This window comes from Peromyscus californicus, unplaced genomic scaffold (assembly GCF_007827085.1).
Source record: "Peromyscus californicus insignis strain IS unplaced genomic scaffold, ASM782708v3 Scaffold_7__1_contigs__length_154581171, whole genome shotgun sequence".
Taxonomy (NCBI): Eukaryota; Metazoa; Chordata; class Mammalia; order Rodentia; family Cricetidae; genus Peromyscus; species Peromyscus californicus.
In genome coordinates this window covers 14,021,699-14,049,475 of record NW_026294595.1, presented here as the reverse complement: position 1 = coordinate 14,049,475, position 27,777 = coordinate 14,021,699, and the positions used below count along the sequence as shown (strand labels likewise).

The 27,777-nt window shown below is 52.9% G+C and overlaps 2 protein-coding genes across 3 annotated transcripts in view; both read right to left on the bottom strand.

Moving 5' to 3' along the window:
• Positions 1–10,887: 10,887 nt before the first annotated feature.
• On the bottom strand, positions 10,888–17,949 carry Lhx3 (LIM homeobox 3). Of its 2 annotated transcripts, none has more exons than XM_052725971.1 (6): positions 17,862–17,949; positions 13,735–13,906; positions 12,757–12,959; positions 12,136–12,287; positions 11,873–12,041; positions 10,888–11,309 (listed from the first exon to the last, which is right to left on the bottom strand). In XM_052725971.1, the coding sequence occupies exons 1-6, from the start codon at positions 17,947–17,949 to the stop codon at positions 10,888–10,890; spliced, it is 1,206 nt and encodes a 401-aa protein (XP_052581931.1). The 2 variants fall into 2 exon arrangements, with proteins under 2 accessions (XP_052581931.1, XP_052581930.1); XM_052725970.1 differs by lacking the exon at positions 17,862–17,949 and adding an exon at positions 16,095–16,188.
• Positions 17,950–19,159: 1,210 nt separating this feature from the next.
• Qsox2 (quiescin sulfhydryl oxidase 2) overlaps positions 19,160–27,777 on the bottom strand; it is a 32,682-nt gene continuing 24,064 nt past the window's right edge. The window contains exons 11-12 of the mRNA XM_052724251.1: positions 23,710–23,898; positions 19,160–21,761 (exon numbers count right to left, since the gene is read on the bottom strand). Coding sequence (XP_052580211.1) covers positions 21,214–21,761; positions 23,710–23,898 — 737 coding nt within the window. The 3' untranslated portion in view covers positions 19,160–21,213. The remainder of the gene's footprint in view (positions 21,762–23,709; positions 23,899–27,777) is intronic.

Below are 27,777 nucleotides of genomic sequence, written 5' to 3'. Positions count from 1 at the left end.
ATTGAGATTCATACCCTATTTGGGGGTCAAAGAGCGAGACCTCGTGAGCTTGAACTTCTATCAGCCCAACGCTGATCAATATTTGGAGATATATTGGGGGCCATCCGCTCAAACAGATTAAGTGGCTATAAGTACAAGACAAGGGGCCGTTGGTGTCTCCTGAGGGGCTAGAGTCTGGGAGCCATGGGCCAAGATGCAGGATAAGGCCAACTGAGGAGCTGGGCTCAACCTGGAGTTTCTTCTTCTTCACCTTGCCCAGCTGGAAAGTGTGGGAGCCCAAAGAAATGAAAGTACCTGGGAGAGGTGAGCCAGGGGTAGACTGCCTCTAACTCCAAAGGTGGTCTGCATCTGCTGTGTGCTTCAGGACCCTTAAACCTGCCCTGCATCTTCCTGGCTGCTTCCTTCCAAGGCCTCTGAGGCCTCCTCTTGCCCCAAGGGCTCCCTGCCTCGGGTGTCTTCCCACTCTTCCTCTGATGTTCCCTGGGCAGCGGTCTCCCAGAGGCCTCTTCTGACGCCGTTTTGGATCCCACCTCCTCCTGGCTGGCTGGACCTCAGGTCCCTGGGGGCAGGCTCCAGGCTTTTCTCCTCGCTGCTCCTGGGCTGGGCCACTCATTTCATATTTTCTGAACACTTACTCTCCGTAGGCCTGGGTGGGAAGTCTGTGGACACTAACCCTCAATAGCTCCCGGCAGCCTCTGGGGAGTCCCCCAACCCCCGCACTCGACAAGGGGCTGCAGCTGCAGCCACCCACAGGAAGCTGCTATCCCTATCCTGTGCTGTGGAGTGAAGAGCTCAGGGTCCCGATTCTCCCAGCACGTGTCAGGGTTGCTGTGCCCTGGTGGTGACTTTCACCCCTGTCTCCTCACAGATCGCTGCCAGGGCTGCTTGAGGGCCCCTGACAGCTGCCGGCCTCTGACACGTAATGCATGTGTTCGGTTAAGTTATTAGGGAGATAAATAATTTGAACTCTGGCTTTTTACCTTTTCCCCCAGTGGGCGGGCCGCCCTGAAGCCCACCTCGCCTGCGGAAGGAATAATTTCATTAGGAGCATCGCGCAGCTGGCAGAGGCAACCCCATGAAGCTGCAAGTGGAAATTCTTTATGGAGATGAGAGATAGGAATATGAAAATTTAAGCCAGAGCGGATGTAATTTAACTCTGCATTATTCATCAGGGACGCAAATCCTTTGTAATATTGTCGGATTTGGGAGGCCAGAGCAGGGTCATTGGGGCCAAGGGGCTTAGATCCCACCCCGGTCAGGTTCTGAAGAGGCGATGGATGGTTGGGGGGTCTGCTGGGAATGGGGTGCAGCAACAGACCGTGCCTAGGCTCTGGAGCAGTACAACTGCAGTAGACAGGGGCAGGCACCCGGGTCTTAGGAGCAGAGGGACTTGGAGGCTTGCTCTGCGCTTGTGCTGGCTCCCTGAGAACTTGTCCTGCCATGTTCACAGTACCCAGTTGGGACCTGTGTGTCCCCCACACCACTGTCTCAGGAGCCCAGTCAGCTCCAGTAGGAAGTTGGTCTGGGTAATCCCATTATCCTGGAAATGTGAGGGCTACAGTAAGAAAGGACCACCAACTCGGCCACTTGAACAGCTCAGGTGTATTCCAGGTGTGGCAAGCCTGTTCCCTCCTTGGCTCAGAGGGAGAATCTGCCCAGATGCTGCTATACTCTGTGAAGCCCCACCTCTGCCTCCATTCCTGGTAGCTGTGCTGCCTTGAGTGATGGGGATAGCCTCAGACCATCCACTTGGGCTTGTCAACTTTTGAATTTCGCAACTATATTATATCTTTAAACAAAGAGCCCAAATGATTAAAAAGACAGCCATTTTACAAGTGGGCTTGGTGGCTCTGCTTGTAACCCTAGCACTTGGGAGGCTGAGGCATGAAGATCAGGAGTTCAAACCTGGCTCAGTCTGAGGATAGCCTGAGCTACATGAGGCCATGCCTAAAATGGGGTTGGAACATTTAATTTCAACCAACAGACATATTAAAAAGTGCTTTTCTCTCTTATATGAAAATTTCATACTTGGGTTCCTGTGACTTAGGACCCCTCCAATCTAGGGCACCAGAAATGCATGCTGGGAACTAGACTCTAGTACTCTGTAAGAGCAGCATGCACTCTTAACCATATCTCTCCAGCCCTTAGTTTAGTGTTTTCAGAACTTAGTTGAAACTGTAATAGGAAATTCAACACTTTGTATGCTAAAAAGTTAATTTAAAAATGGAAAAATATAAAAACAATAACAAGGGCTGGAGAGATGGCTCAGTGGTTAAGAGTACTGGCTGCTCTTCCGGAGAACCTGGGTTCAATTCTCAGCAGCCGTATGGCAGCTCATAACTGACTGTAACTCCAGTTTCAGAGGATTCAACACCTCACACAGGCATACAGGCACACAAAACACGAATGCACATGAAATAAAAATAAATTATATATATATTTATATCACACACAATTAAAATGTAGTAAAAATAAGTCTTAGAAAAACAAAACATGAGCTGGGTGGTGGTAGCACACACTTTTAATCCCAGCACTCGGGAGGCAGAGGCAGGTGGATCTCTGTGAGTTTGAGGCCAGCCTGGTCTACAAAGTGAGTTCCAGGACAGGTGCCAAAGCTACACAGAGAAACCCTGTCTCACAAACAAACAAACAAATAAAATGCAGATTCTTTCAACCATAAACTTATAAATATCCCTGAATGTAATTCCTAATTTTTAATTAGTATTTTTGGAGTGTAATTGTACTTAACATTTTCTTAAGGCTTTTTTTTTTTTTAATGTGTATGAGTGTTTTGCCTGCATGCATGTGTGTGTGCATGTCTACTGTTTGCGGAGGACAGAGGAGTGATTTGGGTCCCCTGGAACTAGAGCTGCAAACGGTTGTGAACTGCCCTGTGGATGCTGGGAACCAGATCTGAGTCCTCTCCAAGAACAGAAAGCACTCTCAGCTGCTGTTGCGCCGTCACTCCAACCCCAAGAGCTAAATCACGCAGCAGTGCTGTCAAAGGGCCAATACAGAGCTGTGCGGTTTCCCTAAGATACAGGAAGCAGAGCTTCTCACTGCTGACCTCCAAGGGGCGAAGTCTGCCTCTGGACTACTAGGATTAAAGGCGTGCACCACCATACCCAGCTCCGAGCAGAATGTTTGAAGTAAACCCTTCCCCAGACAGGACACACACACACACACACACACACACACACACACACACACACACACACAGAGAGAGAGAGAGAGAGAGAGAGAGAGAGAGAGAGAGAGAGAGAGAGAGAGAGAGAGGTTCTGAGCACAAGAATTAGGCATATGGGTGGAGCAAGACCTTCCATTTCCCAAATTCTCCTGAGAGAGTGCCAGCTCCAGGGGCCCACAAACACTGAGCCCCACCCCCTTCTTTCTGCCCCTGGGATTTGGAACTGTAGGGGAGGGAGCTGAATGAGAGGTCCTGAGTCCCCAGCAGGTGTGGGTGGCGAGGGTTGAACACTACCTACCCCACCCCCCTTCTAAATGCCTTGTGGAGTGTGGACTCCATGACCCTGCCAGCCATCTGGGGCAGGGGTAGAAGGTCCTAGACACCGACATCATACCACTTGACAGCCTGTCCAAGAGGTGGCCCAACTCCTTCCTGAAAGTCCTACTAATGTCCCCTGAAGGACATCAATTCTGTTCCAACCAAATCCAGAGGTGGCCAAGGCCTGGGATGGGTGAGAAAGGGGTCTGCCTGCTCATAAAGCTCCTTGCCAGTTATACATCTCAGACAAGCCTGCTGGCCTGAATTCCACCCCACCCCCACTCCCGCCATCCTCCGTTTTAACTAATGGGACACTTAGTTTAATGAGGAGAGTTTGCATAAGAGAAACCTGCTAATTAAATTTTAAACCTTGTCATTCTCAGGATTAGCTAGAGGTCTGAACAAAGCACTGAGGGGTGGGGGGGCCGTCAGGACTCCCCAGAGAAGCTAGGTGGGGGCTCACTCTGTTCCCACCAGACTCATGGGGGGAGGGCATGGATCTTGGGTACAAACTTCCTTGGAGGACTAGCTCAAACAGGAATCTTCTGGAAAGTGTAGGAGTCCCACAGCCCCAAATCCCTGAGGCAGTTTGGGACACGCCTGGCTACAGGTGTTATCCTGAGACAAGATGGTCAGAAACCCACTGAACACATCCTCAGCTCTGGGTGCCCAGGTTCAGCAACAGCAGCTGGCTCCCTTCCAAGGAGAATGGCCCCATGGCTTTCACTGCCTTCAATGAATATTCCATGGTGAGGGTCCAGGAAACACGCCCCCTTGGAGCAGGTGGCTGCCACGCCCACTCCTCCAGAGGATGGATGCTCCTTTCCTTATTGTTCCCTAAGCAGAGAGACAACAGGGAGGGAGCAGGTGAAAGGGCATGTGTCCCTGTGTCAGAACTCAACCTCTGACCTTTGAGAGATCAGACAAGGCTGGTGACCCAGGATAGGCCAGGCAGGGGATAATACCAGGGGACAGGAAAGAGCCACTTTATAAATGATCACTAGGCCCTTGGAAGTCAGTGGGTCCGTTGTCCCTCCTCACCAAGAAGGGTGCTCCAAGGTCAAAGCAAATCTGTGGGGACTCCAGTCTTCCTTGTGAGTAGAGTATAGATCCCTTATACTAACGGCTTAGAACCCAGGGCCAGGATGATGCCAAGCAGGCTGTGGGAAGGGTCCCTGAAATGGTAAGAACAAGCCTCCTGTCTGCTGCCATAGGGCCCAGGTCCACCTTCGGGAGAGGCTAAGGTGGACTCTACAGGCCACAGTCCACCCAGTTTACCCATCTGTTGGGAGCCAGGCTCCCATGGCAAGGAGAGGAGCCTTCCGTTTTAAAGGAGAGGAAAGCCACATAACAGAATTAGATGCTATAAAGTGAACGCTAAGCACCCTCCCCCACACTGGGTTCCATGAAATTCCATCACCCAGAACAGAACCCAGGTCCCATAGCCTTTTTTCCCTATCCCAAGTTCTATGACCCTGGGAGTCCTCTTTGGACATTGCGTTAGATCTTTTGGACACTTCATGCGCTCATGTGATTGGAGTCAGGTGCCTTTTCCGCATCCTAAGTGGACTCCAGGGTGAACCACTCCCTCTGTGCGGCTGAAACATCCCCTCAGTAATGAGGACCAGGGTTTGAGTCAACATTTATTGACTGATGGGGCTGCTTCTGTTTGTCCACAGTGAGCGGTGGTACTGCATCTGTGAGAGAGTATTGGCCTGGGTTCTTGTTTCAGTTCTTCCAGTGAGAACCTAAGCTGGATGAGATGAAATTTTTTTTTTTTTTTTTTTTTTTGGTTTTTCGAGACAGGGTTTCTCTGTGTAGCTTTGCGCCTTTCCTGGAACTCACTTGGTAGCCCAGGCTGGCCTCGAACTCACAGAGATCCGCCTGGCTCTGCCTCCTGAGTGCTGGAATTAAAGGCGTGCACCACCACCGCCTTGCAAAAATGACTTGTTTTTAAGGAACTTCTGCACCATTTTCCCAGTGGCAGCACCATTTTTATTTCATAGCAGTCACGCACAGGGACTCAATTTCCCCACATTTGTGATGATTTTGTTGTTTGCTTTTGCGGTGTTGGGGATTGTACCCAGGGTACTGAGTTTAGAAAGAGTGCTATGCTGGGGTAAGGTGGGGGGTTGGAGAGATGGCTCAGTGCTTAAGAGCACTAGCTGCTCTTTCAGGGGTCCTGAGTTCAATTCCCAGCAACCACATGGTGGTTCACAACCATCTGTAAGGGATCCAATGCCCTCTTCTGCGTGAAGACAGAGCACTCACGTACATAAAATACGTAAAAAAAAATAAATCTTTAGAGTGCTTTGCACTTTAGAGTGCTGCCTTACACCGCTGAGGTACAACTTCCACAGGTATGGCATCCTGGTGTGGTCTAGTTTGAATTTTCCGGATGACTGAGGCTGTATACGGGCTACCAGGCGGCCCAGACTGCTGGGTCTCACAGATGACCAAAAGTGAGCTGAGACCCAGAGTCCTCCATGAACTACTCCTTCCCCTGTTCCAGGACTTTCCACGATCACACATCTGCACCCCCTCTCCACAGGGGAAAACCTGTCCCAAGGTCACACCCTGCAGCCTTATGTCCAGCTCTACTAGGTCATCAGTAACCGACCCTTGGACATGCAGGGAACCCAGGGCAATCTACCCTGCATCCAGCACCCCACCCCCACCCTTCTTGTCCTGCTCCAAGTCTGAATTTGCCTGGCTCTTGCAGCCTTGCAGAGATGCCCTCCCCCACCCCCATGACAGTGGGGTCGGGGAGAATTTGCACTTGAGGACTCTGGCTGAGTGTCGTCTGTGGAATCCATCGGGGCAGCTACACTTCCACTGCCCTGGCGGGCTGCAGAACATGCACTTTTCTCTACCCATATGCCCAGATTACGGCAGCTGCTTCCCAGTGTCGCACCTACTTTTGAAACGCCAAGAGAGGGATCACAGGTCAGGATGGAATATTTTTATGATAAAAAATGAGCCACAGTTGCATCGGCTTCGGGAGGGTGGGAGCCATCACCTGAGGTCGCCCAGGCAGATGGATGAAAACTCTGCTTATGAAGTCACTGCTCCCCTATTAATTAGGGGGGAGGGGTCCTCTCACACTGAAGCGGACCTCACCAGTGGCCAAAAGCTTGTCAACATTTTCCACGGAGAATGAAAATGTAAATAGCTTTGAGATCATTCAATGTCACCAAGGTATGGAAGAAGGTGGCCATACTGGGTGTCATTTATCTCGCTGTGGATTTAAAGAGCTTTTTTCTATTAAATTTCCTAAAATTAATGTTTTATGTTGCTCAGAGTAATTTGAACAATTATGGGCTTAAAGAATTGATCATTACAGCCCCTGGGACTCAGCACTCCACACTGAAACCTTTGAAACCCATCTGATTTATCGCGGTGGTTACTCCACAGGGCCAGTCCCAGAGCTGGACTCTCCCTGCTACACCCCTCTTGAGCAGCGTGGGGGCTGATCCAGTGGCAGATGGTGGGGAGGGAGAATGGAGAGGAGTGTGTCCCCAGGTGCCCTAGATTGAAGGGGTCCTAAGTGGTGGAAGCCAGTATGAATTTTACAATATAAGAGAGAGAAGTATTTTTTATGTGTCTGTTGAAGTTGACTGCCCCCACCCCTTTTAGGCAGGGCTTCATGTGACTCAGGCTATCCTCAAACCGAGCTGGGTTTGAACTCCTGATCATCATGCCTCAGCCTCCCAAGGGCTAGGATTGCAAGCAGAGCCCCAAACCAGCAGGTAAAATTGCCGCTTTTTTTTTTTTTTTAAATCATTTGGGTTCTCCCATGTAAAGAGACAATATAATTACTAGATCAAAAGTTAACAAGCCCAAGTGGGTGATCTCAGGCCATCCCTCCCTGCCATTCCTTTGAGGCTCCTACTCAAAGCCCATGGGACTCCCCTGCTGGCTGATGAGCAGATGGGCACGGGGCTGACCCACGCCATCCCTGGGCAGGGGCGTCTCCGTGATCAATCAAGAGATACATTCAAAACACAGGCAGAGATGCGAGAACCCTGCACACTCCCTTCTTGGTCCCTCAGTCTAGTCTCTGACTGTAGCATTTCCTCCTGCAGGGTACTCTAAACCTCCTGAAGTCAGAGGCTCCTAGATGACAAAGCCCTGGGGAGATGAGGCGCAGGGATCCTGAATTTCAGATGGATACCGCACATACTACACTACCCACAGTAAGTCCCTGCAGATCTATGCCACCTGGAATCATGGGGCAGGGCTCCACCTCTTCCTTCCAGGGCCTGAAGACAGCTGGTAGCCCAAGTTCTGTCTCTACCTCACGTCTGGAACCTCCCTGGACACCTGTTGGACTGAGAAGGTGAGTTGGGGCTTAGTTGCGAGGTCTGAGTCCGCATTTAAATTGCTGGAGTTTGAGGAGGATGGGGTGTGGTGTGGTGGGGTGGGGGGGGGCAAGCATTTCAGATCCTGGCTGCTGTGTGCCCACTAGCTAGCTCCCAGGCCTTTGGGGGATGGGGAGGATAATTAGACAGCAGTTCCGATAGGGTTGGTCAGGTAGGGAAACTGAGGCAAACAAGGTTACGCAAATGAGCCCACTCAGGACCTGCATAGGTGGGCCGTAGCTCGGTCATTTGCCTTCAGCGCCACCCCCTTTCCTGCTCCATTGGTGCTAAAGTTATCGACAAGGCCAGCTGGAGAGAGCCCGCGGGGCTCAGCAGATGAGAGAAGAGCCCCCAAGGGGACGCTTAGCACTTCATTAACCTGTCAACGCCTAAAAGGTCCCAAGTGGCGCTGGGGGTGGGGCTGTAGGCTGGCCAGGTGGGCGGGGCTTGAAGGTCTGACTTGGGAACGGCCACATTTATCTACCCTTTCCCCAAGTCCTGATTCAGATCTGGGCTGTGACCTGCTGTCTCAGTGGCCTTCATCCTAAAAGAGAATTCAAATTCATCTCCCCCACCCACCTCACTTCTCTGCCCTTTGCACAACACCCTCCTCAGGCCAGCACCGACCGACCGCCGTGCTCTGTAGGATCCCAGGAGTGTGTCGTCCCCCCCCCCCCCCCCACACTTATAGTTCCTTAGAAGCCCTTCTTTCAAGCCTGGGGTGGTGGTACACACCCTTAATCCCATCATTAGGGAGGCAGAGGCAGGAGGATCGGAGTTTGAGACCTGCCTAATCTATAGAGAGAGTTCCAGGACAGCCAGGGATACACAGAGAACCCCTGCCTCAGGGCTGGGGCTGGGGTGTGATTGAAGCATTATTTCTTGAATGTTCTCCTGGATGGCCTGGTGACACATCCTCTCCCAAGTCCCAGGCAGTTCAGGCCGGAGTTGCAGGGCTGGGGAGTGGAGCTGGGCAGGGATCCCTTACCTTCACTAGTGCTGGTGCTCCACCCGGATAAACCCTTCCCGGAACTCTGGGCCTCAGTCTGCCCTGTGGGCCTGTGTGGATCAGTGGGAGGAGGGGTTTGGAGACAGGTTTATGGAATGAAGAGTTCAGGAACCTAGAAATGAGACTTCCCAATCCTGGCTCACTACAGTCTGTGAACTAACCGAAGGCTAGCCCTTTAAGATTTCTTTCATCCCCATTGGCCCAATTCTGTCAGTTCACTCCCTTGCTTTCCCTGGGTCTAGGCTGCCTCCTTAGTGAGAAGTGTGGCTGCTGGAGACACTCACAGGGTGCCTGAAAACACCCAGTAATGACAACTGATCCTTCAGCTGATACCCCTTCAAGAGACCCAAGGCTCCAGGAGATCAGGAGTTGGGGAGCCTAGCTAGGGAGCCCCGCAGGTCTCCAGTTTCAAGCAGCTCCCCTTGGCCACACCAACAGTTTTCTGTACCAGTGAAAGCCACTTGCTCAGCCCACCTAACAGCAGCCAACCTTGCTTCCTCCTTCTTTGAGAATCGAGGACCCTGTCTGTGCAGACTCCCATTCTACCTCGGCTGGAGCGTGTGTGTTCCCACCACTGTCCAGCCACCGGTCTCTGTGGAACGTAACCTGGCAGGCTGGCACACCTGCCTTGACCCTTGCTTGAAGTATCCCTTTAAAGAGCTCTGTCATTCCTGTTTGGGGTTCCCAGAAGTCAAGTCAAAGGCCCTATGCTACACAGCAAGTTAGCAGGGCAGTTAGGACCAGAACCCAGACTGTAGAGAACATGAGTCATTCTGGGGACTCCCCATGGCACTCTCTGCTGTGTTGGGTGGCTCCTGGGACATCCCAGCCTGGCCTGGGATGGCAGAGACCCTAGTGCCCCGCACCAATCCCACCATGAATGGACAGTCAATCCCATGCCTGTTTCCAGGGCTCAGGGGCTTGGATGAAACCCAGGGAGAAAAGAGGCCAAATTCATACCAAGGGCCGGTCTCAGTGAGTCCTGCCGCCCCTCCAGCACCACACACTTTAGCTTTCAGAGGACACCCTCTGCTGCAATACTCCAGCTGTACCCTCCAGGCTCGCGAGAAACACAGGCCTTCTAGCACGGAAACTGACAAATTTATTGAAGTCTTCGAAAGAGCGGATCACCAGAGAATAAATAAAAGTCACGGGACGTTTACAGAACCAACAGGTGGCCAAGATCCTGGTTTTCAGGAATGATTTTGACTTAACACATGGCCAAGCTTTGTGTCTGAGACAGACTCCATTCGGAGGACCCCCAGCCCAGCCTCCTCCAGTGGGAGAGACCTCCCAGTCTGGGCTGGCAGATTCATCCCCCTGCGCCCTGCACAGGATCGCAGTCTGTTTGGCAATGGTGTCTGTCCTTGGCGCACAGCTCTGCTCTGCTCCTGAGAGAGGCTGTGCCTTAGGAGAAGTGGGGAGCTGCTCTCACATTTAAAGACTACACCTTGGAGAATGGACTCCAGAAAGCTCCACTTCCTCAACACCTTCCAGAACAGACTGGAGATCTGGAGACTCCAGGGAGGGAAAACTGGCAGCAGGGAGGAGAGGTTTGCTCCCAGGTTTTGTCAGTGTCCGGGGAGGACACAAGCATGGTCCCCAACCAGGCCCCATCAGAAGCAATGAAGCAAGTTGTTACTGTTGTTTTATGCCAGGACTTGAGGGCCAGAGCCTGGGCCTCCCGCCCTGTCTGAAACAGCAGCAAGGGCTCCATTAACTGGTCGACAACAGGAAAGAAATGCTTACAAAACATGGTCAAGAGTCACTGGCCTGTGGACAGCCACCAGGCAGGCAGGTCATCCTTGTGTCCAGGGAAGGGCTAGGGAGCCCCCTCAGGCCCAGGGAGGAGCCAGGGATCCTGGCAGTGGGGCAGTCCTACTCTCCCACTTGGGAACCCTGTCCTTCCCTCAGAGGTCCTTGGAATGGACAACGTGGGGGTGGGGCTAGCTGCCCACCCAGAGGCAGCACCAAGACCCCTGAGTTAGAGCCAGGGGAAGTGGGGGCCTCGGTCAGAACTGAGCGTGGTCTACCTCATCCAGCCAGGAGGCAGGGCTAGCAGGGAAGTCGGGGTAACCGCCACTGCTCTCGGTGGACAGATCAGAGCTGGGTCCATTTCCAGCCAGCACCCTCATGGGTGGGGGCCCACCTGGGGGCCCTGAGGGGACAAGGCCCAAGTTGGAGTCTGGGTATACCAGGCTGGAGAGGAGAGGCTGGGGGCCGGGAAGGCTCTGGGGGGCTGCAGGGGATGGAGGGATGCCGTAGGGGCTTCCTGGGCGCAGCTCTCGGTACTGTTCTGGACCAGGCAAGCCTCCGTGCTCCAGTGCAAAGCTGCCGAGCCCTCCTCCAACAGGCCGGCCCAAGGCAGGGGTGGGCTCTCCGAGGCTGCTGTACAGGCCGTTGGCAGGCCCCATGTCAGTCATGGACGGCTCATCTGCAATGGAAAAGAGAGCTGGGATGAGAAGCTCATCCCTCGGTCTGAGGTTGACCCTGACTGAGTAAGGGAGACTGTCCTAAGCACAAGAACGAAGGGATCGGCAAGTCTCTCCACCCCTCTCCGAACTAAGACTGCCTTCGCCCCTCCTCCACCCCCTACCGGGGCCCATTCAGGGGCACCTTCCAAGGAAGGCTTTGATCTCAGATCAGAGGCTTGCTACCCCAGCCAGAGCCCAGGATCGGGCAACCCTGGGAAGGACTCATTTTGTAGATGAGGAAATTTAGGGCCCCAGAGGCTGTGTTAGTAACCCGAGGTCACAATACAGCCCCAAACAGAAGTGGGTATTAAGGGATGTGAAGAGTGTTCTTGGTGTAGAAAATAAGAGGTCGAGTTCCCCAGGGGAGGTTGGAGAACTTCTCGGCCTTCCAAAGTTGCAGTCGGCTGCCTCAAGAACAGCAGAGGATGGGGGCCTGAGGGCCAACTTAGATCCTCCCCAGGAAGGCAGCCGGGGGTGTGGGGTGACAGTCCCAGCCCACAGATAGTTGACACGGCAGGCTTACCAGTGAAGGAGACCTCGGCGTCGCTGTCCTGTCCCTCCTGGATGCTGTCCTTGTCGGACTTGGAGCTGCCGCGGGAGCGCTTCATATTGCGGAAATACTGTCCCCAGCGCTGCCGGCCCGCGTCTTTCTTCAGTCGCTTTTCCTTGGCTCGGCGGTTCTGGAACCACACCTGGGGGGTAGGGATGGTGAGTGGCCGCCCGGCTTCCCTCGGAGCGCGTGGCCCTTGTCGCCCGCGGGCCCGGGGGACGCGGCGGAGCGCTGACCTGCACCACGCGCATGTCCAGGCCGGTCTCGGAGGAGAGCTGCTCCCGCACGTGGCGCGCCGGCTTGGGCGAAGTGTTGTAGGCACTCTTCAGTGTCTCCAGCTGCTTGGCGGTGATGGTCGTGCGCGGTCGCTTGGCTGTGGCCTCGGCTTCTGCGCGGGACAAACGGTGAGACCGGCCAGCCCTCACTCCAAGAGCCCCGCATCGCTCTCCGGATGCCCGTGACGCCCTGGCTCCCCGGCAAAGGCTGCCGGTGGCCCCGCGCACTTCATCGAACGCGGAGCACCGGCAGATGAGTTCTGTCTTAAGAACCCGCCGTGGCGCACAACGCAGTCAGACACGGTTCTCGACCCCCTTATTCTAATAGTTTGTGTGAGTCAGATCTTCGCGGTCAAAGCTGCTAATTCTTCATGGTCAAGGCTGCTAATTCTCCCAAAGCGGGCAACCTCCTGTTCCCACCGCTGCTGACGCGACTGCTACTCAGGCTCCTCCCGGAGCAGCCTGCTGAGAGCCTGGGGCTTCAGGTCGCCCCACCTCCCAGCACCAAACCAATTCCCGTCCCCAGCCTCCAGGACTGAGCGTTTCCCCCATCGGCAGTGAGGGCCATCCCCGCCCACTGACCTCGCTGCTTGGCTGTTTCGTAGTCCGCCTTGCACACCAGCCGGCTGTCTTCCATGAGATAGAACTCGTCCCCCGTGGCCAGCTGCCGCTTGCAAACCACGCAGGCAAAGCAATGCAGGTGGTATACGAAGTCCTGGGCGCGGCGAACCACCTGCGTGGGCGGGATGCCCAGCTGGCATGCGGCGCACTTGGTCCCGAAGCGCCTGCGGGATGCACAGGGTGCGGCTCAGTAGCTCCTTCGCCCAGAGCGGGTCGCAAAGCAGTGAGCTCCCAGCGCCTGGGGCGCGGTCGGAAAGACTCAGCCCTGCTCCACAGCCTAGGCAGAGCCACAGTACCCTGGGTAGCCGAGCCTGCTCCTTGCTGCTAGGTAAGTTGGGTCTAGAGGGGCACTCACTGCCTTACCTGGGTCAGTTCCCTCGGCTCCGAGATGCCCGAGCTTCCCACACCCCAGATATTTAAGGAACAAAACCACATTTTAAGAGGGAGTAAGTCTCATACAATTCTACGATTGTATTTAGGTTAATTTTTTTTAAGCTAACAAACAACTGCTTTCATGATTTCCAAAACAAATTACCCTAAAAAGTAATGCTGGGGCTGGAGGATCGCTGGGCTGGGTGGCTAAGAGCACTGGCTGCTTTTCCAGAGGCTCTGAGTCTGGTTCCCATCACCCACATGGCAGCACCCACATCACAACCATCTGTAATTCCAGTTGCAGGGGATCCAATGCCCTCTTCAATCTTCTGAGGGCACCAGGCATGCATGTGGTGCATAATACACACATGTGGCCACTTACATATGAACATAAAATGAAAAATTTTTTTAAAAATGTCACGAGGAGCCCCATCCTGAGCTTGGCCAGACCCCAGAGTGCCTTACCTGGGCAGGGACCTAGTTATCATGAAGCTCAGCCTCGTTTCTGCCAGCCACCCCCCACTTCACTCTTTCCCATGATCCAGAGCAATTCGGCAGCCAGCTTACTTGAAGAAGTCATCTTTGCAGTAGACGCTCTCCCCGCGACTGAAGCAGCGCTCAGCCAGAGGTATGTGGCAGTCACTGCACTTGAGACACTTGCTGTGCCAATGTCGGTCCAGAGCCTTAAGGATGAAGCGGTCCAAGATATGCTGATCACAGCCGGCACACATTGGGATCTCTGTGGATACAAAAATAACCTAGGTCATGGGACCACAAAGATGGGTGATGGCCCTTTCATTGGCTGGGGCCAGCTGGCAGGCCTGCAGACCTCAGAGCTGTGCAAGGATCTGCTTCCCCGCACACCTTCCCCTGCCAGCTCTCAGGGCTGCCAGGCTCCCCAGTGAGGGCAATGGACGGATAGTGTATCCTGCAGCACCCCTCGGCCTCCTTGCAAAGGAAACTGAAATAGGCCTAGAAATGTGTCTGCAACAGGAAAGGTGACCAGGCTGTCCTCTAAAGTGGAATAATCATTCTACAAGGTGTCCCCAGTACCAGACAGGGCATGTCCATCTCAAATGAAAATCCTGCCCCTTGGGTGATCTGGAAAGCTGGGTCAAAAAATAGGACACATGTCCTTACTAGCAAGGGCAAAAGGCCACACATGGGACTTTATTGCCTTTGTGATTTTGCTCAACAAAACATCTTGGCCTCACTCTGCAGAGTCCCAGCAAGTGAGGCTGTCCAGCCCTGGCTCCTGCCTGCAGCATTTAAGGTATAAACGGATACTGGCCTCACTTTGAGTGGCTGCAGGTATTTAGGAGTGACTGGCTATGCTTTTATGAGTGTATCTGCTGCTCTCCTGCTCTGGTATGAGTTGGAGTTCACAGTAGGTGGTTTCACCCCTCTATACCATCAATTCCTCAAACACCTAAGTTCTCATCAATCAGTTCTGATCTCCCAACCCCCACCAGACCACAGGCCTCAGAAATCAGGTTGGGGAACTCCAAAGGTGCCTTTCAAGAGCCAGAGAAGCATGGAGGGGCTCTTCATGTTCATGGGATGAAGAGTCCCTGATAATTTAGGAACGGTTTCTAGAAGAAGGGACAATCATGTGCAAGACCTAAGACCCACTCATGATATCACACCACACCAGTGTCCTTACCTCTCTGGCTATAGACAGCTAGCTTCAGACTGGCCTCTAGATGGTGGGAGGAATTAGAAAATAACAAAATCTGTCCTACCACCCTCCGGCACTGGCCACAAGCCTGCGATGGATGCTGTCCCGCATTGAGCAAAACCGCATCTCCAAGTGTGGGCATGGAAATCATTTGTAGTTGTATCAGATCACGGGAGCCATCATAGGGCAGCAAGGATTCCCAGAAAAGAGTGGGGTGGCGGGACAGAGCAGACGCTGCAGATTCAGCACTCAGGCACGGACAGCGCCTTGGCCAAGAAGCCCACAGGAGGCCCGCATCCAACAAAAGCCATCGCCCACCGCCAAGCCTCCCAATGAAGCCACCCTGGACCTCCGCTTGCTTACGTTGCATGGTCACTCCAGCCTCCGCACAATTTCCAACACAGAGTTGGAGGGCCCTGTGAACCTCGGGAGCCACCAGCGCTCTAGCAAGCCTCCCGGAGCTCTGGAGCCTGGCTTACCAAGCCTTCCTCCCCTCCCCCTTTCTCATCCTCCCCTCCCACCTCTTCCTCCCAGCCCCTACGGTCAACCCCTCCCATAAACCATGGGAAAATAAATAAATAAGCAAGTAGGTCATATCCGACCCCCCAGACTGGATAGAATCCTTTTCCCGCTTGCTCCAACCTTCTGCCAGCCTGTCTCTTTCCCCATTTTGTATCCCATCAGCCTGGAAACCCAGAGAACGCTCCTATTCCCCAGAAACTGGGGGCCCAGACAAGTCCCACTTTCCCCTGAAAACGGGTCTCAGCCACCAGCCTAGTGGTAAGCTGCGGGTGCAGCCACCAAGGCCCAAATCAGGGGAGATGTGTGGTTCAGCATGACCTGGCCCTGATCCCTCTGAGAAGTGGGGAGGGACTGGGTGAAGGAAGTTCCCTAGGAGACACTCTTGCTTCCTGATTTCTGGGTCTCTTGAAACAGCTTCATATGCTCCCTCCAGCTCAAGGGCCTCAGCCAGCTCAAAGCTGCAAAGGGTTCCCTAAACCGTTTCTGAATCACCAAGGGCTCCTTAGTCCGAGGACCAAATGCCAGGACAACGCGGCACCAGGGGCCCCACACGCTTTGGAGGTTGAGGCGCCTTTGCCTAGCCGTGCCAGAGCCCCTCAGAGATACCCTTGCCCAAATACCCTGGGTTATTCCGGCCTCTGCGCACAGGCCAGAAAAAAACAAAAAAACACCAAAAAACCGAGGACATCTGAGCCTGTCCGGTGCAGCCGCTCCGTCGGGCACCCACCTCGGCGCAGGTCGGCCCTCCGAGCCAGCAACGCCAGCAGCAGGTCACCGCTCGCCGATTCCCGAGCCGGGTCCAGCTCCCCTCGAGCCTCCATGGGGCCTGTGGCCGGGTACTGCCGCCCTCCGACCCTGAACTTCTCTTGGGTCCGGTGAGGCCACCGCTGCAGAGACTCCCGAGCTGGCGTCGGAGCGACTCGTGTCGCTGCTGGGCGCTGTGCCCACGGGAGGCCTCGGGGCGCCAAGCCACGGGCCCGCGGAGGGCGGAGCGGCGGGGGGCGGGGCCGCGGGGCGGGGCTGGGCCGGGGTCTCGGAGCCGCTCCCGAGGCCACCGGCGGCTCGGGGCCCAGAAGCCGTCCAGCTTGCACTTCCCAAGGATGGAGACAGAGCTGTTACCCAGTCAAGGCTTCCCACAGATGCTTGCCCCTGCCCCGAAGCAAGTTCACTAAGGCTCTCGGAGGGCTGAGGTCCTGAGGGAAGTGTCAGGGAGGGAAACGTATTCTCCTATTGCTCATGTTTAGCCTCTGAGCCTGAGCTGGAAAGCATTGGGACCACACCTGGTCAGCAGAAGGGCAACCTGATAACCACCGAATGTGGCTGCAAAGAAGCCACAGCAGAGCTGCAAGGAGCCCGACTTGACGCCCCCTCTCCAGCTCTGACACTTCCGGACCCCACCTCTGGAACTGCGGGCTGGAGCTAGTGCAGGGAGAAGGAACGATACTTAGGACCTCAGGCCTGGTGTCCTTTGTGGGAACACAGAGCCAAGTCTCTAGGTCGGGAAAGAGCTGGTGTGGAAGCCCTGGGATCTATCCTCACTTCTTAGAGCAATCCCTGCACGTGGATTTCCACATCTGGCCCCCATCAGAACAGGTGAGTCCACCAGAACCCATCCTATCCTTGCATGTACCCTCACTGAGGGCTCACAGGACCCAGTCAGGAGACAGGCCTGTGCTGTCACCCGCAGTAAGTGGAACCCAGCAGGGTGTAGGGTCCTGACAACTGTCAGGGACACCCAGAAAGTGTTTGAGGACTCAGCAGGTTGCTGCCACCCTCCCGGTTCCTCTGCTTGCCCTGCTCTGCCTCTGTCCCTTGGACTGTGAACTCTCAGAGCCCAGGGTGGGAAGGATGAGTGAAAGAACACAGGATTTCCCACGGGCTCCCAGCAGCACACCTGCTGCCTCGGCAAGAGCCCTGTGCCTGCATTCATCCCTTCATGTTGCTCTGTACTTGTTATTCCAAGAAGGTCAGAGAACACCAGCTTGGAGTGAAATGGGTGCTGGGCGAGCTGGGATGTGAGCCATTGAGTGTCAGCTGCTACAGAGGCAGTGGGGCGGGGGCCTTGTGTGGCTAGACTAGGGAAGGGGCGGCCCCACACTGCTGGGCATCTGGCTTGCCTCCAACAATGCCTCCATTATTTTCCAACGTCCATAGCAATGAAATGGCCCTTGGGGATCAGAGTTCAGGCGGGAGACTTGGCCTGGGGACCCCTGCTGTAAGCCAGAGCCATTCTGGATGCTGAGGGACATTTGATCTCTAGGTTTCTTTATGCTCCTTACTCTGCCCCTTCTTGACACCGTCTCAGGCCAGCCTCAGATTTTCTTGGTTACTCTTGACCCTGTGGCCTCCCTGTACCCCCTGCCATCTATCACCTCATACTTTCTGGACTTTTTTTCTCTGCAGCCACTCCTATGCTACCCCTCCTAGCCACTCGGAATTCTGTCGTTCTCCTTCCTGCCTGGTGTGGAGGCCTCTGGGTTGCAACGGCTCTTACCTTGAGCCCTGCTGAAGGTACAGAGGGCAGCAGCTCCAGGGGCACCAGGCTGCTCTCGGTCGCAATCGTGTTCCGCTTCTAGCAGCATGGCAGTCACTAATCCAGTGGTTGGTGCAGGGTGTTCCCTGGAGTGCTGGATTTCTTCCAGGCCTTGGCCCACTCACTGGACCAGCGCTGTCCGCGGTGCTGAAGGAGGCACTAGCGTGCTGGGGCCCTTCTCCAGCCTGCCCCGCCCCTCCTCTGTCCCCGCCCTTGGCCCCTTCCAGGCCTGGGCAGGCGGAGTCAGGCTGGCGTCACTCCAGGGCTGGGTTTGACCAGTCTATGAAACGTGGTGAGTCCTTTTCCAGGACCTTCCTTAACCTGCCACATAGTAGCATAGCGGCTCCAATTTGCTCTGTTCTGGGCTCTGGACCTTGGCTGGAGGCATCATGTTCACAGTATGCGGGTTTGAGAGCCTCAGGGCTGTTAGCCTGGGACTCTGCTCTCCCCTGGTGGAGCAGACTCTAGGTCTAAGTCTCTGTTGTAGGCACAAGCCAGAAGCCTCCAACTGCTACTGGTGGCCTCTAGAACGCCCCATACTCAACCACCTGTATCCAGTACACTGCAGGCAGGTTTTAGACTCTCCTCTCCAATCCCCACCTCTGGAAGAGGGTCAAGTGTGCAAATCCACCTGCTACTCCAAGGCTCCTCACAGAAGCTCCCAGGTTCCTGCAAGGCGATCCTCTATACACACACTGCCTCAAGATGACAGAGCAGGGACATAGAGCAGATGGGAAACTTGGTGAGAGTCTCAGCAGCTTCTGGGCTTGTCGGTCTCCCCAGGCTCTGGCAGCCAGGAGCACCTCAGCCAGTTCAGTATTAGTGAGTGAGTGAGTGAGTGAGAGAGAGAGAGAGAGAGAGAGAGAGAGAGAGAGAGAGAGAGGTGGCTCAGTGATGTTCTGATGTTCCAGAGGACCTGGGTTCAATTCCCAGGCCTTCTAGTGTTTGATCGCGCCAAGATAAAAAACCAACAACTAAAAGGAAGAACAGAATCAGCGTGGGGTGCACTTGCTCTGCTCTCGGCACTTTGCTAACAAAGGTGCAGAGTCCTGCAACTCTCAGCCACCATCCATTTTCATTCTTCACTTTCTGCTTGACCTCTGGGCTGTCTTCCCCAAAGCCTCTAGTTTAAACAAGAAATTCTAGAACTTCAGAGTTGGGTCTGCAAACTAGAAGAGAGCAAAGGACTTAGAGCATTTCCTGAATCCAGCCTAACGTATAGCTTCTCATATTCCAAAAAACAAACAAACAAAAACTGATAACAACTTTACTAAATATCAAATTTCTTTATTCTTAAAATGTGCACAGTAGAATTTACTGACATACAAAATGTACCCTTCCTTTGCAGGTAAGAAATTTCATTGACATTTTCATGCCAACTGGCTTTTTAATCAAAATCTTTGCATTAAAAATAAATAAACACTTAAATTACTGAATTATTATATCCATTAATTGCAATACATCTCATAATACTTCAGACTTTAGAAGAACAGACCTACACTTGGCCTAAAGGTAGGTCTCAGGGCTGAGCGGGGCCCTGGAGGAAGAATGCAAGCCTTCTCACTGCAGAATGGACAGTCCAAACAGGGATGTATGTGGCAAGCTTGTCCCCCAGAAGGGATGACCTGGGACTCCACAAGAGCAGCTGAAAGTAGGCTCTGCCCTCTGTGGGCTTCTGCAGACATCAGCATGTCAGGCCTTGTGGGGGTACTGCGGCAGCCCCGGGGTCACAGTTACATAAGTCCCCTTCAGCAATGCTCCCCAGAGGCAGTTCAACTGCGGGCTCAAAGCATTTCTCTTTGGAGCTGTGCTTAAATAGGCCTCATTTTCAAGCTGACAGGCCAATGGTGTCTCAATAACCTAGACACACAGCCAGCAATAAGGACAAGCTCTTTTCTTGTTTGTTTTTAAAAAGAACAGGATTCCAGGTTTCTAAGAAGAAACCTCCTGCCACAGGCAAGTGAAGCAGGAGATTCAAGTAGCTGGGCCCAGGCTATGCCGGCCCCAGCAGGAAAGCCTGGCTCTCAGAACTGATCCTCCCATGTGATGGAAGGAGGGTTAACAACAGCCCAAGGAGACCGATGTCCATTTTTTTAAGTGGCAGCAGGAACATTGGTAATACAGGGTCTTAAATGATACTCATGTGATCAGCTGTCATTGGGAAGGACGCAAATATAAAATATAGATTATGCAAAGTGAATGTATATTTAACCAAGTCATATCCATGTGAGTACACAGAGGTACACACATTTATCACACACACACACACACACACACACACACACACACACACACACACACACACACAAACTAGCTTGCTTTATCCAAATAAAAAGAAGCTCCTGAGCCATGACAGGTCTCAGTAGGAATGTTTCCATAAATGTAGACTTAGTCCATTTTTTAAAAAAAAAGTCTTCAGGCACAAGTTTACCATTCAGTGTTTTGGGATATTACAAATAATGTATTTAAACTGTTAAATTTTTGTTTGTTTTTAAAGTCACCCCCCCCCCAAGGCCGGGAAGCCTAGTGTGCAGGGGCCATTTCATATGCTGAGCATCCTGGGCCCCCACCAGTGCCTTCTCATGATGCACATGAGACAGGACAGGGGCTCTGGAGGCTCCCCAGAGACTGCGCTCTCCCCACAGAGCAGTGCCCACCACTGTGCTGCAGGGTGGAACCCCACCACAGGGCCCAGGCTGGGCTACAGCCGGTCTTATCCACTGTCCCCACCCTTCCCCTTCCTCTTCTGAGCCACTAAGTGTCTCACCCCCACCTTGGGTTATTTCTGAAGACACAGAGAAGCTGCAAAACAACTCAGTGGCCTCTAGGCGCTGACCCCCACAAGGTGACCAGACCTCCCTGCTCAACCTCAGAGCACGAGCTCCCGTGAAAGCGCCCGAGGCTCGTGTATGAACAGCTACACAGCACACATCTGTGGCAGGGTGAGCGATGTCTGGAGAGGCCTCTGTGCTTTGGCTGCTCATCACTGGACACTGCCCCCGGGAGCAGGGGTTAGGGGTTAAAGGGAGGGCAAATGTAGATGTGAGGCCTCGTGAGGGAGCAGCAACATGGGCCTGCCTCCTTCCGGCCTACAGGGCAAATACACACAAGTCTGACATGGAGGCTGGGAAGGTGAGGACAAGGTACCAGCAATGCAAAATGTTCCAGTAAAAACGAAATAAAATAAAACAAAACATGCTCCTCCAGACACCATGCTGGGCACATTTCCAAAATCCCTGATCCCAACATTGGAGCTGCAGGTGTGCGGGTGATTTCAAAGGCTTCCTCTGTGTTGCCATGGCTGTCCGGTGCTCTACACAGCTGGGTGGTAGAGTCGGACTTTCCATCGCTTGGACCTCACTCGGAAGAAGAAGTACATGATCATCAGGAACAAGGAGGAGGCCACATAGAGCACCACGCAGAGGCTCATGTCCAGACTGGAGAAGCCAACCCCCAGGAAGGGCACAGCTGCCTTAGCCTCTTCCAGTGCCTGCTGCCCCTGGGGGCTCTGGAGTTTTAGGTCCAGTCTGTGGTGCAGGCTCTTAGAAAGGTCAGTTCTGGGGCCCAGCATGTGGGGTGGACGGAGACTCTCAGCATCCTGATGTCCCCAGGACTTCCCTGAGGGGTTAAGACCTTCACCCTCTTCCTGTTCCCTGCCCAGGGCTCCCCAGTCATCAAGACTGCCTTGGTCCACAGAGTATGTATCCACCAGGTTGTCCTTGCTGTAGTGCTGCTTCAGGAACACAAGCACCTGGTCCTCATTCCAGCTGGCCAGGCCTTTAATTTCCTCATGGCAGGCTGGGCAGAGCTCTGGAGTGGGCCATGGAACCTTTGGAAACTTGGGATCCTCGCTCAGATGGCCTAGGAGGGAGGCAAGGAGAGAACCACCGAGAGACCTTTCAGCCACAGGATGCTAGACCTCACCCCATCCACACTATCTGTACCCCTGCTTCACTCCTCACCTACTCCTGTGTACCCAGTGCATGCCCTCTCCTCTTTGGCAAGCCCCGACGTTTGCATGCAAAGGAGGGACCCTGCATTCCGGGCTCTACTTGCCACTCAAGGGACCACACTCTTGTGACCCACCTAGACCCTCCCTCTTTCATGGGTCCATGAAGTTCTCACTTCCGCATCCTCCTCCCTACCCCCTTTGTTTTTCAAGACAGGGTTCCTCTGTATAACAGCCCTGGGTGTCCTGGAGCCCAATTCCTAGGCTGGTGGTGGAACTGGGGAGAAGGTGAGGAATCTTATGAGCATCATCACACCAGGCTGCACAGCCCCTTCCCACTGTGGCCTAATGATGTGGGCACTTGTGGATGGGGACGAATGGCAGCGTCCCCTGGATGGGGCAGCCCCGCTGGTGCCTTGTTCTGGCTGCCTCAGAGCCAGGCGCCTGGGGTGTGGGGAGGTGGAGAGGCAGGAGGGAGATAGGGAGGCATTAGGGAGAAATCCCTATACAAGGGCCACTGAGCAGCGCCTTGAGACAAAGCAAATCCGCCCCACGAAAGGCACCGTCTGCTTCTGGTGCCAAGAAAAACCAATTTTCTTTAGTGCTTTAGTTGTAATATGTTTTATAATACAGCGGATTAAACAAAAACCAAGAGTTTAGCGACATTTTCCGTTCATCTCTATTAAATTCATTTCTCAGCAGAATTACTCTTAAGCCTAATTTTAATCTGCCATTGATTTTGGAATAGCAGGAATTACTTAACTCTGACAGACTACATGTGCCCTCTATTTAGTTTTCTTAAAACAAAATCACTTTGCAAGGTTTGCTTAACAATCTGAGATTTGTGTGTGTGTGTGTGTGTGTGTGTGTGTGTGTGTGTGTGTACATGCTTGTGCACATGTGTAGTGTGTACACATTCTGGTAGAGGCCAGAGGTGGACACTGAGGATCTTCCTCAATTACTTACTCTCTGAGGCTCTTATGTTCTTTTTTTTTCTTTTAAATTTTATTTTATGTGCATTGGTGTTTTGCCTGCATGGATGTCTGTGTGAGGGTGTCAGATCTTGAAGTTACAGTTATTAGCTGCCATGTGAGTGCTGGGAATTGAACCTGGGTCCTCTGAAAAAGCAGTCAGTGCTCTTAACCACTGAGCCATCTCTCCAGCCCTGAGGCTCTTATGTTCTAATACAGAGTCTTTCACTGAACCTGGAGTTTGCAGATTTGATTGGGCTAGATTGGCCAATAAGATCCAGGGATTGCCTCCACCTCCCCAGCACCAGAATTATGGGTATGTGTTGCTGCACACACAATTTTTTTTTTTTTTTTTTGAAACAGGGTTTTTCTGTGAAGTCCTGGCTGTCCTGGAACTCCCTTTGTAGACCAGGCTGGCCGCAAACTCACAGATCCTCCTGCCTCTGCCTCCCAAGTGCTGGGATTAAAGGCGTGCGCCACCACTGCCTGGCCCAGATTTTTTAAGAGACCAATTCAGATCTTCACGCTTGCATGGCAAGAATTTTACAAATTGAACTGAATCTCCAGCCCCTGTGAACAGATTTTAAAGACACTAAAAATGGTTAGCAAAATTTCTATAGTTTCTTTTTTTCCAGAGTTCAAAATTATTGGTGGTAAAGTTGGAGAGGGGTACCAGAGGGAGAAGAAAGAGCCCCATCAGTTTCTACAAGGGCCAGGAGCCCCAAGGTCAACGGGACACAGTGGCCTGAGACACCCAGAACCAACGTTCCTGTCCTAAACACCCTGACCAGGGCTCCCTGGCAGCCTTGCAGTGGGCTGAACCCTCCAAATCCAGGCCAAGTATGTGCTCGACGGTGTCAGAAGAGCAAAGAAGATGCAAACCTCTCACCTGCCAGGCGGCTGTTCACCATGTTGTGCTTCCTCCAAAGCCAGAGGACAGCTTGGTCTGGGGTTTCCACAGAATTCATGGACTCCTTAGCCATTTCCTCAAAATGCTCACCACATTCTTTGCACCCGAAGAATGTGTGAATGTATCTTCTTATGGTCTGTAACACAGCCTGCGGGTCATCTTTAAAACCTGCAGAAGGAAGAAGGCCATCAGTGCTGCAAGCCGACGGATCACCCCACTCTAGACCACGTATGGCTCCAAGTGTCCCCACAGAGAACCATGGCATGGGTTCACCAGAGACCACAGTGCAACTGGCAGTGGTGACGTCTGCTCCCCCTGCATGAGGACAGTGGTAATCACACTGGGCACACCTCATTAGTATGGGCATTCTGGAGGTTGAGTGCTAGTACCAAGAGGAACAAGACCCAATAACTCAGATGCCTCGATCCCCATAAGCCTTAAAAGGATGTCCTAACATTCCTCGACCATGCTCCTGGTTCTCTCTGTCCTTGACCGCATGACCCAAAGAACAACCTAACCCCAAGAGTGTGTTTTTCTTAGGATCATCCAGTTGTGTGCACTTTCCTGTTTTGTAACCCCTAAAAGTGTTGCTTGTGGAGATGAGGCTGTCACTCTGAGTCCAGGGCCACCCAGGTACAGATTCCACAGAACCAGGCCCAGGAGCAAATATGGCTATGTACAATCTTCCCTGAGCAGATGGGCAGCAACAGTTACCAGGTGGCCAGCTGCTGGGGCTCCCTCTGGGAGGATGGACAGAGAGGCAGGTTGGCAAAGGCTGCACTCTTTCGACAGGACTGAGCTCTCCAAATGGTGACAGTTTTATTCTTTTGTTTGTTTTGATATTTTGGAAGCGAGATCTTGCTAGGCCACCCTGGCTGGCCTAGAACTTGAAAAAGAGCTCAGGCTGGTCTTAAATTCAAGGCCATCCTCCTGCTTCAGTCTCCTGGATATTGGAATTATAGGATTATAAAACCACCACATCTAACTGGTGGATGTTTTGTTTGTTTTGTTTTGTTTTTTTTCGAGACAGGATTTCTCTAAGTAGTCCTGGCTGTCCTGGAACTTATTTTGTAGACCAGGCTGTCCTCAAACTCAGAGATCTGCCTGCGTCTCTCTCCCAAGTGCTGGGATTAAGAGGTGTGTGCCACTACCACCTGGCTGGTGGTGGTTTTAAAATACAACAGTCTAGGACCACAGTTCACAGCAAAATAGGGGCTTATAGGATAGAAGCAGCAGACATGAAGGGTACACAGCATTTCCAGAAAGCAATCCACCCCAAAAGCAGAAGCAAGCAGCCTGAGCCAAGCAACCCAAGTGCACAGGGCTGCACTCTTTCGACATCCCAGTGCAGATGAGTATGCAAGTAAGGGACCAGCACCACAGAGAGGCACAAAGTGACTGAACAGAAAATGCATTTCTCACTGGGGGTGGGGGCTGGGGGGTGGGCGGTGGTCTTTCCATCTACAGCACCCTGCGTGGATGTCTGCTTCTCAATAGGCCCTGACCCAGGTGTCTGTCAACAAGAAGCTCTTGGACACAGGGAGTTACACTAGGACCTTTATATCTGGGAGGTAGAAATCAGCATACTTCTGTTCCTGCTGGCTTTGAATATGCCCATGGGTAGCTGGGCAATGCCTGGTGTGAGATACCATTGCTGCTCTTGTGGCCAGCCTGCCTGGCTTCCTCTCCCCACCAGCTCTCCAAACATCTGCCTCACATCACAGTAATCCCTCTTCTTGCCCACCAAACCACTGCTCGCTCCAGCCCTAATCTTTAAAGTGGACAAGAACCATAAACCACTACCTGGGGGAGGGTTAGACCCTGCAGTCAGCACTTTAGTAGACGGGTTTAAATCAGCAGCGAGAAAAGAAAACCTCAAAGACTTAATCCTGCTCCTCGACTGACCCAATTCCATTGGCAGGAGACTGCTCTCCTCAGAGCTGCATCAGGCTGTGTTCATGAGGAGGAGAGTGTTGCAGCTGCCTGTCTGAATGGAGTCTGTCATGCAGACATCTCAGGACCTGCGTCTCTGGCTGTCTCAAGTGTCTTTAAGCATTGTCCCTTGAGCACACATCAGCAGTGCTCTGAGGGGTTAGCACAGCAGGAGCATGGCAGGCCAGCACTCACTTCCTTTCTCCACGTAGCCAAGAGGTCTCTGGAGTCAGCCTGTTTTAATTCAGTTACACAGTGTCATGGGCCTGACCTCAGGGTCTGGACTGTTTCTGGGGCTTCTCCCCGGTGTGCTCCTCTTCTGATTTCTATGGGAATGTGACGCTAAGACAAACCAACCCTCTCCCACCCTGGACATACCCTTTTGCAAAGTGATTTAGGTGCTTCTATGATGAGCTGGGTCCACTTCCCCAGCTCTGAGTTCAGTCTGTACAAACAGGAGATGGCTGAATGACAACCTGCTAAGGCCTTCAGGATCCTTCCTGATCTTGGCGCCACCTGGTAGGAAGCTGAGGCTGGCCTACAGGAGTGAGTTAATCCCAGCCCCCTACCCTGGATGGCCAGTTACTACCAGACACCCACACAAACAAGCCCATGCCTAGGAATAGAAGAATCATGCAGTCTAGCCAGACCCAACTGCTGACCTATCCAAACATGAGCAAGTAAAATGGTGGGTGTTTGACAACACCACATAGTTATAAGAATTTTATAGCCGGGAGGTGGTGGCCACGCCTTTAATCCCCGCACTTGGGAGGCAGAGGCAGGGGGATCTCTGTGAGTTTGAGGCCAGCCTGGTCTGCAGAGTGAGTTCTAGGAAAGGCTCCAAAAGCTACACAGAGAAACCCTGTCTTGAAAAAAGAATTTTTTTTTTTTTTTGGTTTTTCGAGACAGGGTTTCTCTGTGTAGCTTTGCGCCTTTCCTGGAACTCACTTGGTAGTCCAGGCTGGCTTCGAACTCACAGAGATCCGCCTGGCTCTGCCTCCCGAGTGCTGGGATTAAAGGCGTGCGCCACCACCGCCCGGCGAAAAAAGAATTTTATGATGCTCCTGGAAGGCATAGTGGATGGCATGGAGTCCACTAAGGCTTGGTGTCAACTTGAGTGGACATGTGCGGCCACACAGACTAAAGCACAAGAGCTGAAAGACAAACACTGTTCCACAGCTCCAGGGCCTGATGGATTGGAAGTACCACACGGCCACACGCAGAGTGGAGGAAAAATTCAACAGAGGCTAGTGCCTTGTGAAGAGAGCAGATGCACTTCTCATTTTGCGATTGTCCCTATCCTCAGGTTGCATAGTTTTCAAGTCCATGTGACAAGCAGCCTTTGGGACTGTCCCTGGTCACAGGTTCTTTTTTTTTTTTTTTTTTTTTTTTTTTTGGTTTTTCGAGACGGGGTTTCTCTGTGTAGCTTTGCGCCTTTCCTGGAACTCACTTGGTAGTCCAGGCTGGCCTCGAACTCACAGAGATCCGCCTGGCTCTGCCTCCCGAGTGCTGGGATTAAAGGCGTGCGCTACCACCGCCCGGCGGTCACAGGTTCTTGTTCCCTTGGGAGCAGGGTGGGTCAGTGAGACCAAGGTGACAGAGTGATGAGTGTTCCTCTGCTGCTGGCTCCCTTCTCCTAAGCCAGCTGCCAAGATGCCAGTGGACCTCAGAGAAATGGATGAGGAGCCTCTAGTCAGGACCCAGCAGGGACTTGAGGGCCTCAGAGGAGCAGCTAGCAGGCACTGAGAAAGCTTGGAAGCAGGTCTATCCCAAGTTGAAATGGGTCTCATTATCTTGAAGCTGAGGACCCAGGTTAAGTCACACTCAGATTCCTGACCCGCAGAAACTGTAAGACTATGAAAGTAGGATTTTGTTTGTTTGCTTTTAAGATTTATTTATTTAATGTGCACTGGTGTTTTGCCTGTATATACTCTGTGTGAGGGTGTCGAATCCCATGGAACTGGAGTTACAGATAGTTGTGAGCTGCCATGTGGGTGCTGGAAATTGAACCCAGGTCCTCTTAACCACTGAGCCATCTCTCCAGCCCGAAAGTAGAATGTTTTCAACTGCTAAACTTGAGGCTAAATTATTCTAGAACAAATGACAAATAATATA

What these genes read in the sequence shown, in the direction of transcription:
- Lhx3 (XM_052725970.1), bottom strand. Translation starts at nt 16,188, where the DNA reads ATGGAGGCTCGAGGGGAGCTGGACCCGGCTCGGGAATCGGCGAGCGGT. An exon ending in CGAAACAGCCAAGCAGCGAG is followed by an intron (nt 12,288 to 12,756) that starts GTCAGTGGGCGG and finishes TGTCCCGCGCAG; the next exon opens with AAGCCGAGGCCACAGCCAAG. An exon ending in CGCCGAGGTCTCCTTCACTG is followed by an intron (nt 11,310 to 11,872) that starts GTAAGCCTGCCG and finishes TTTCCATTGCAG; the next exon opens with ATGAGCCGTCCATGACTGAC.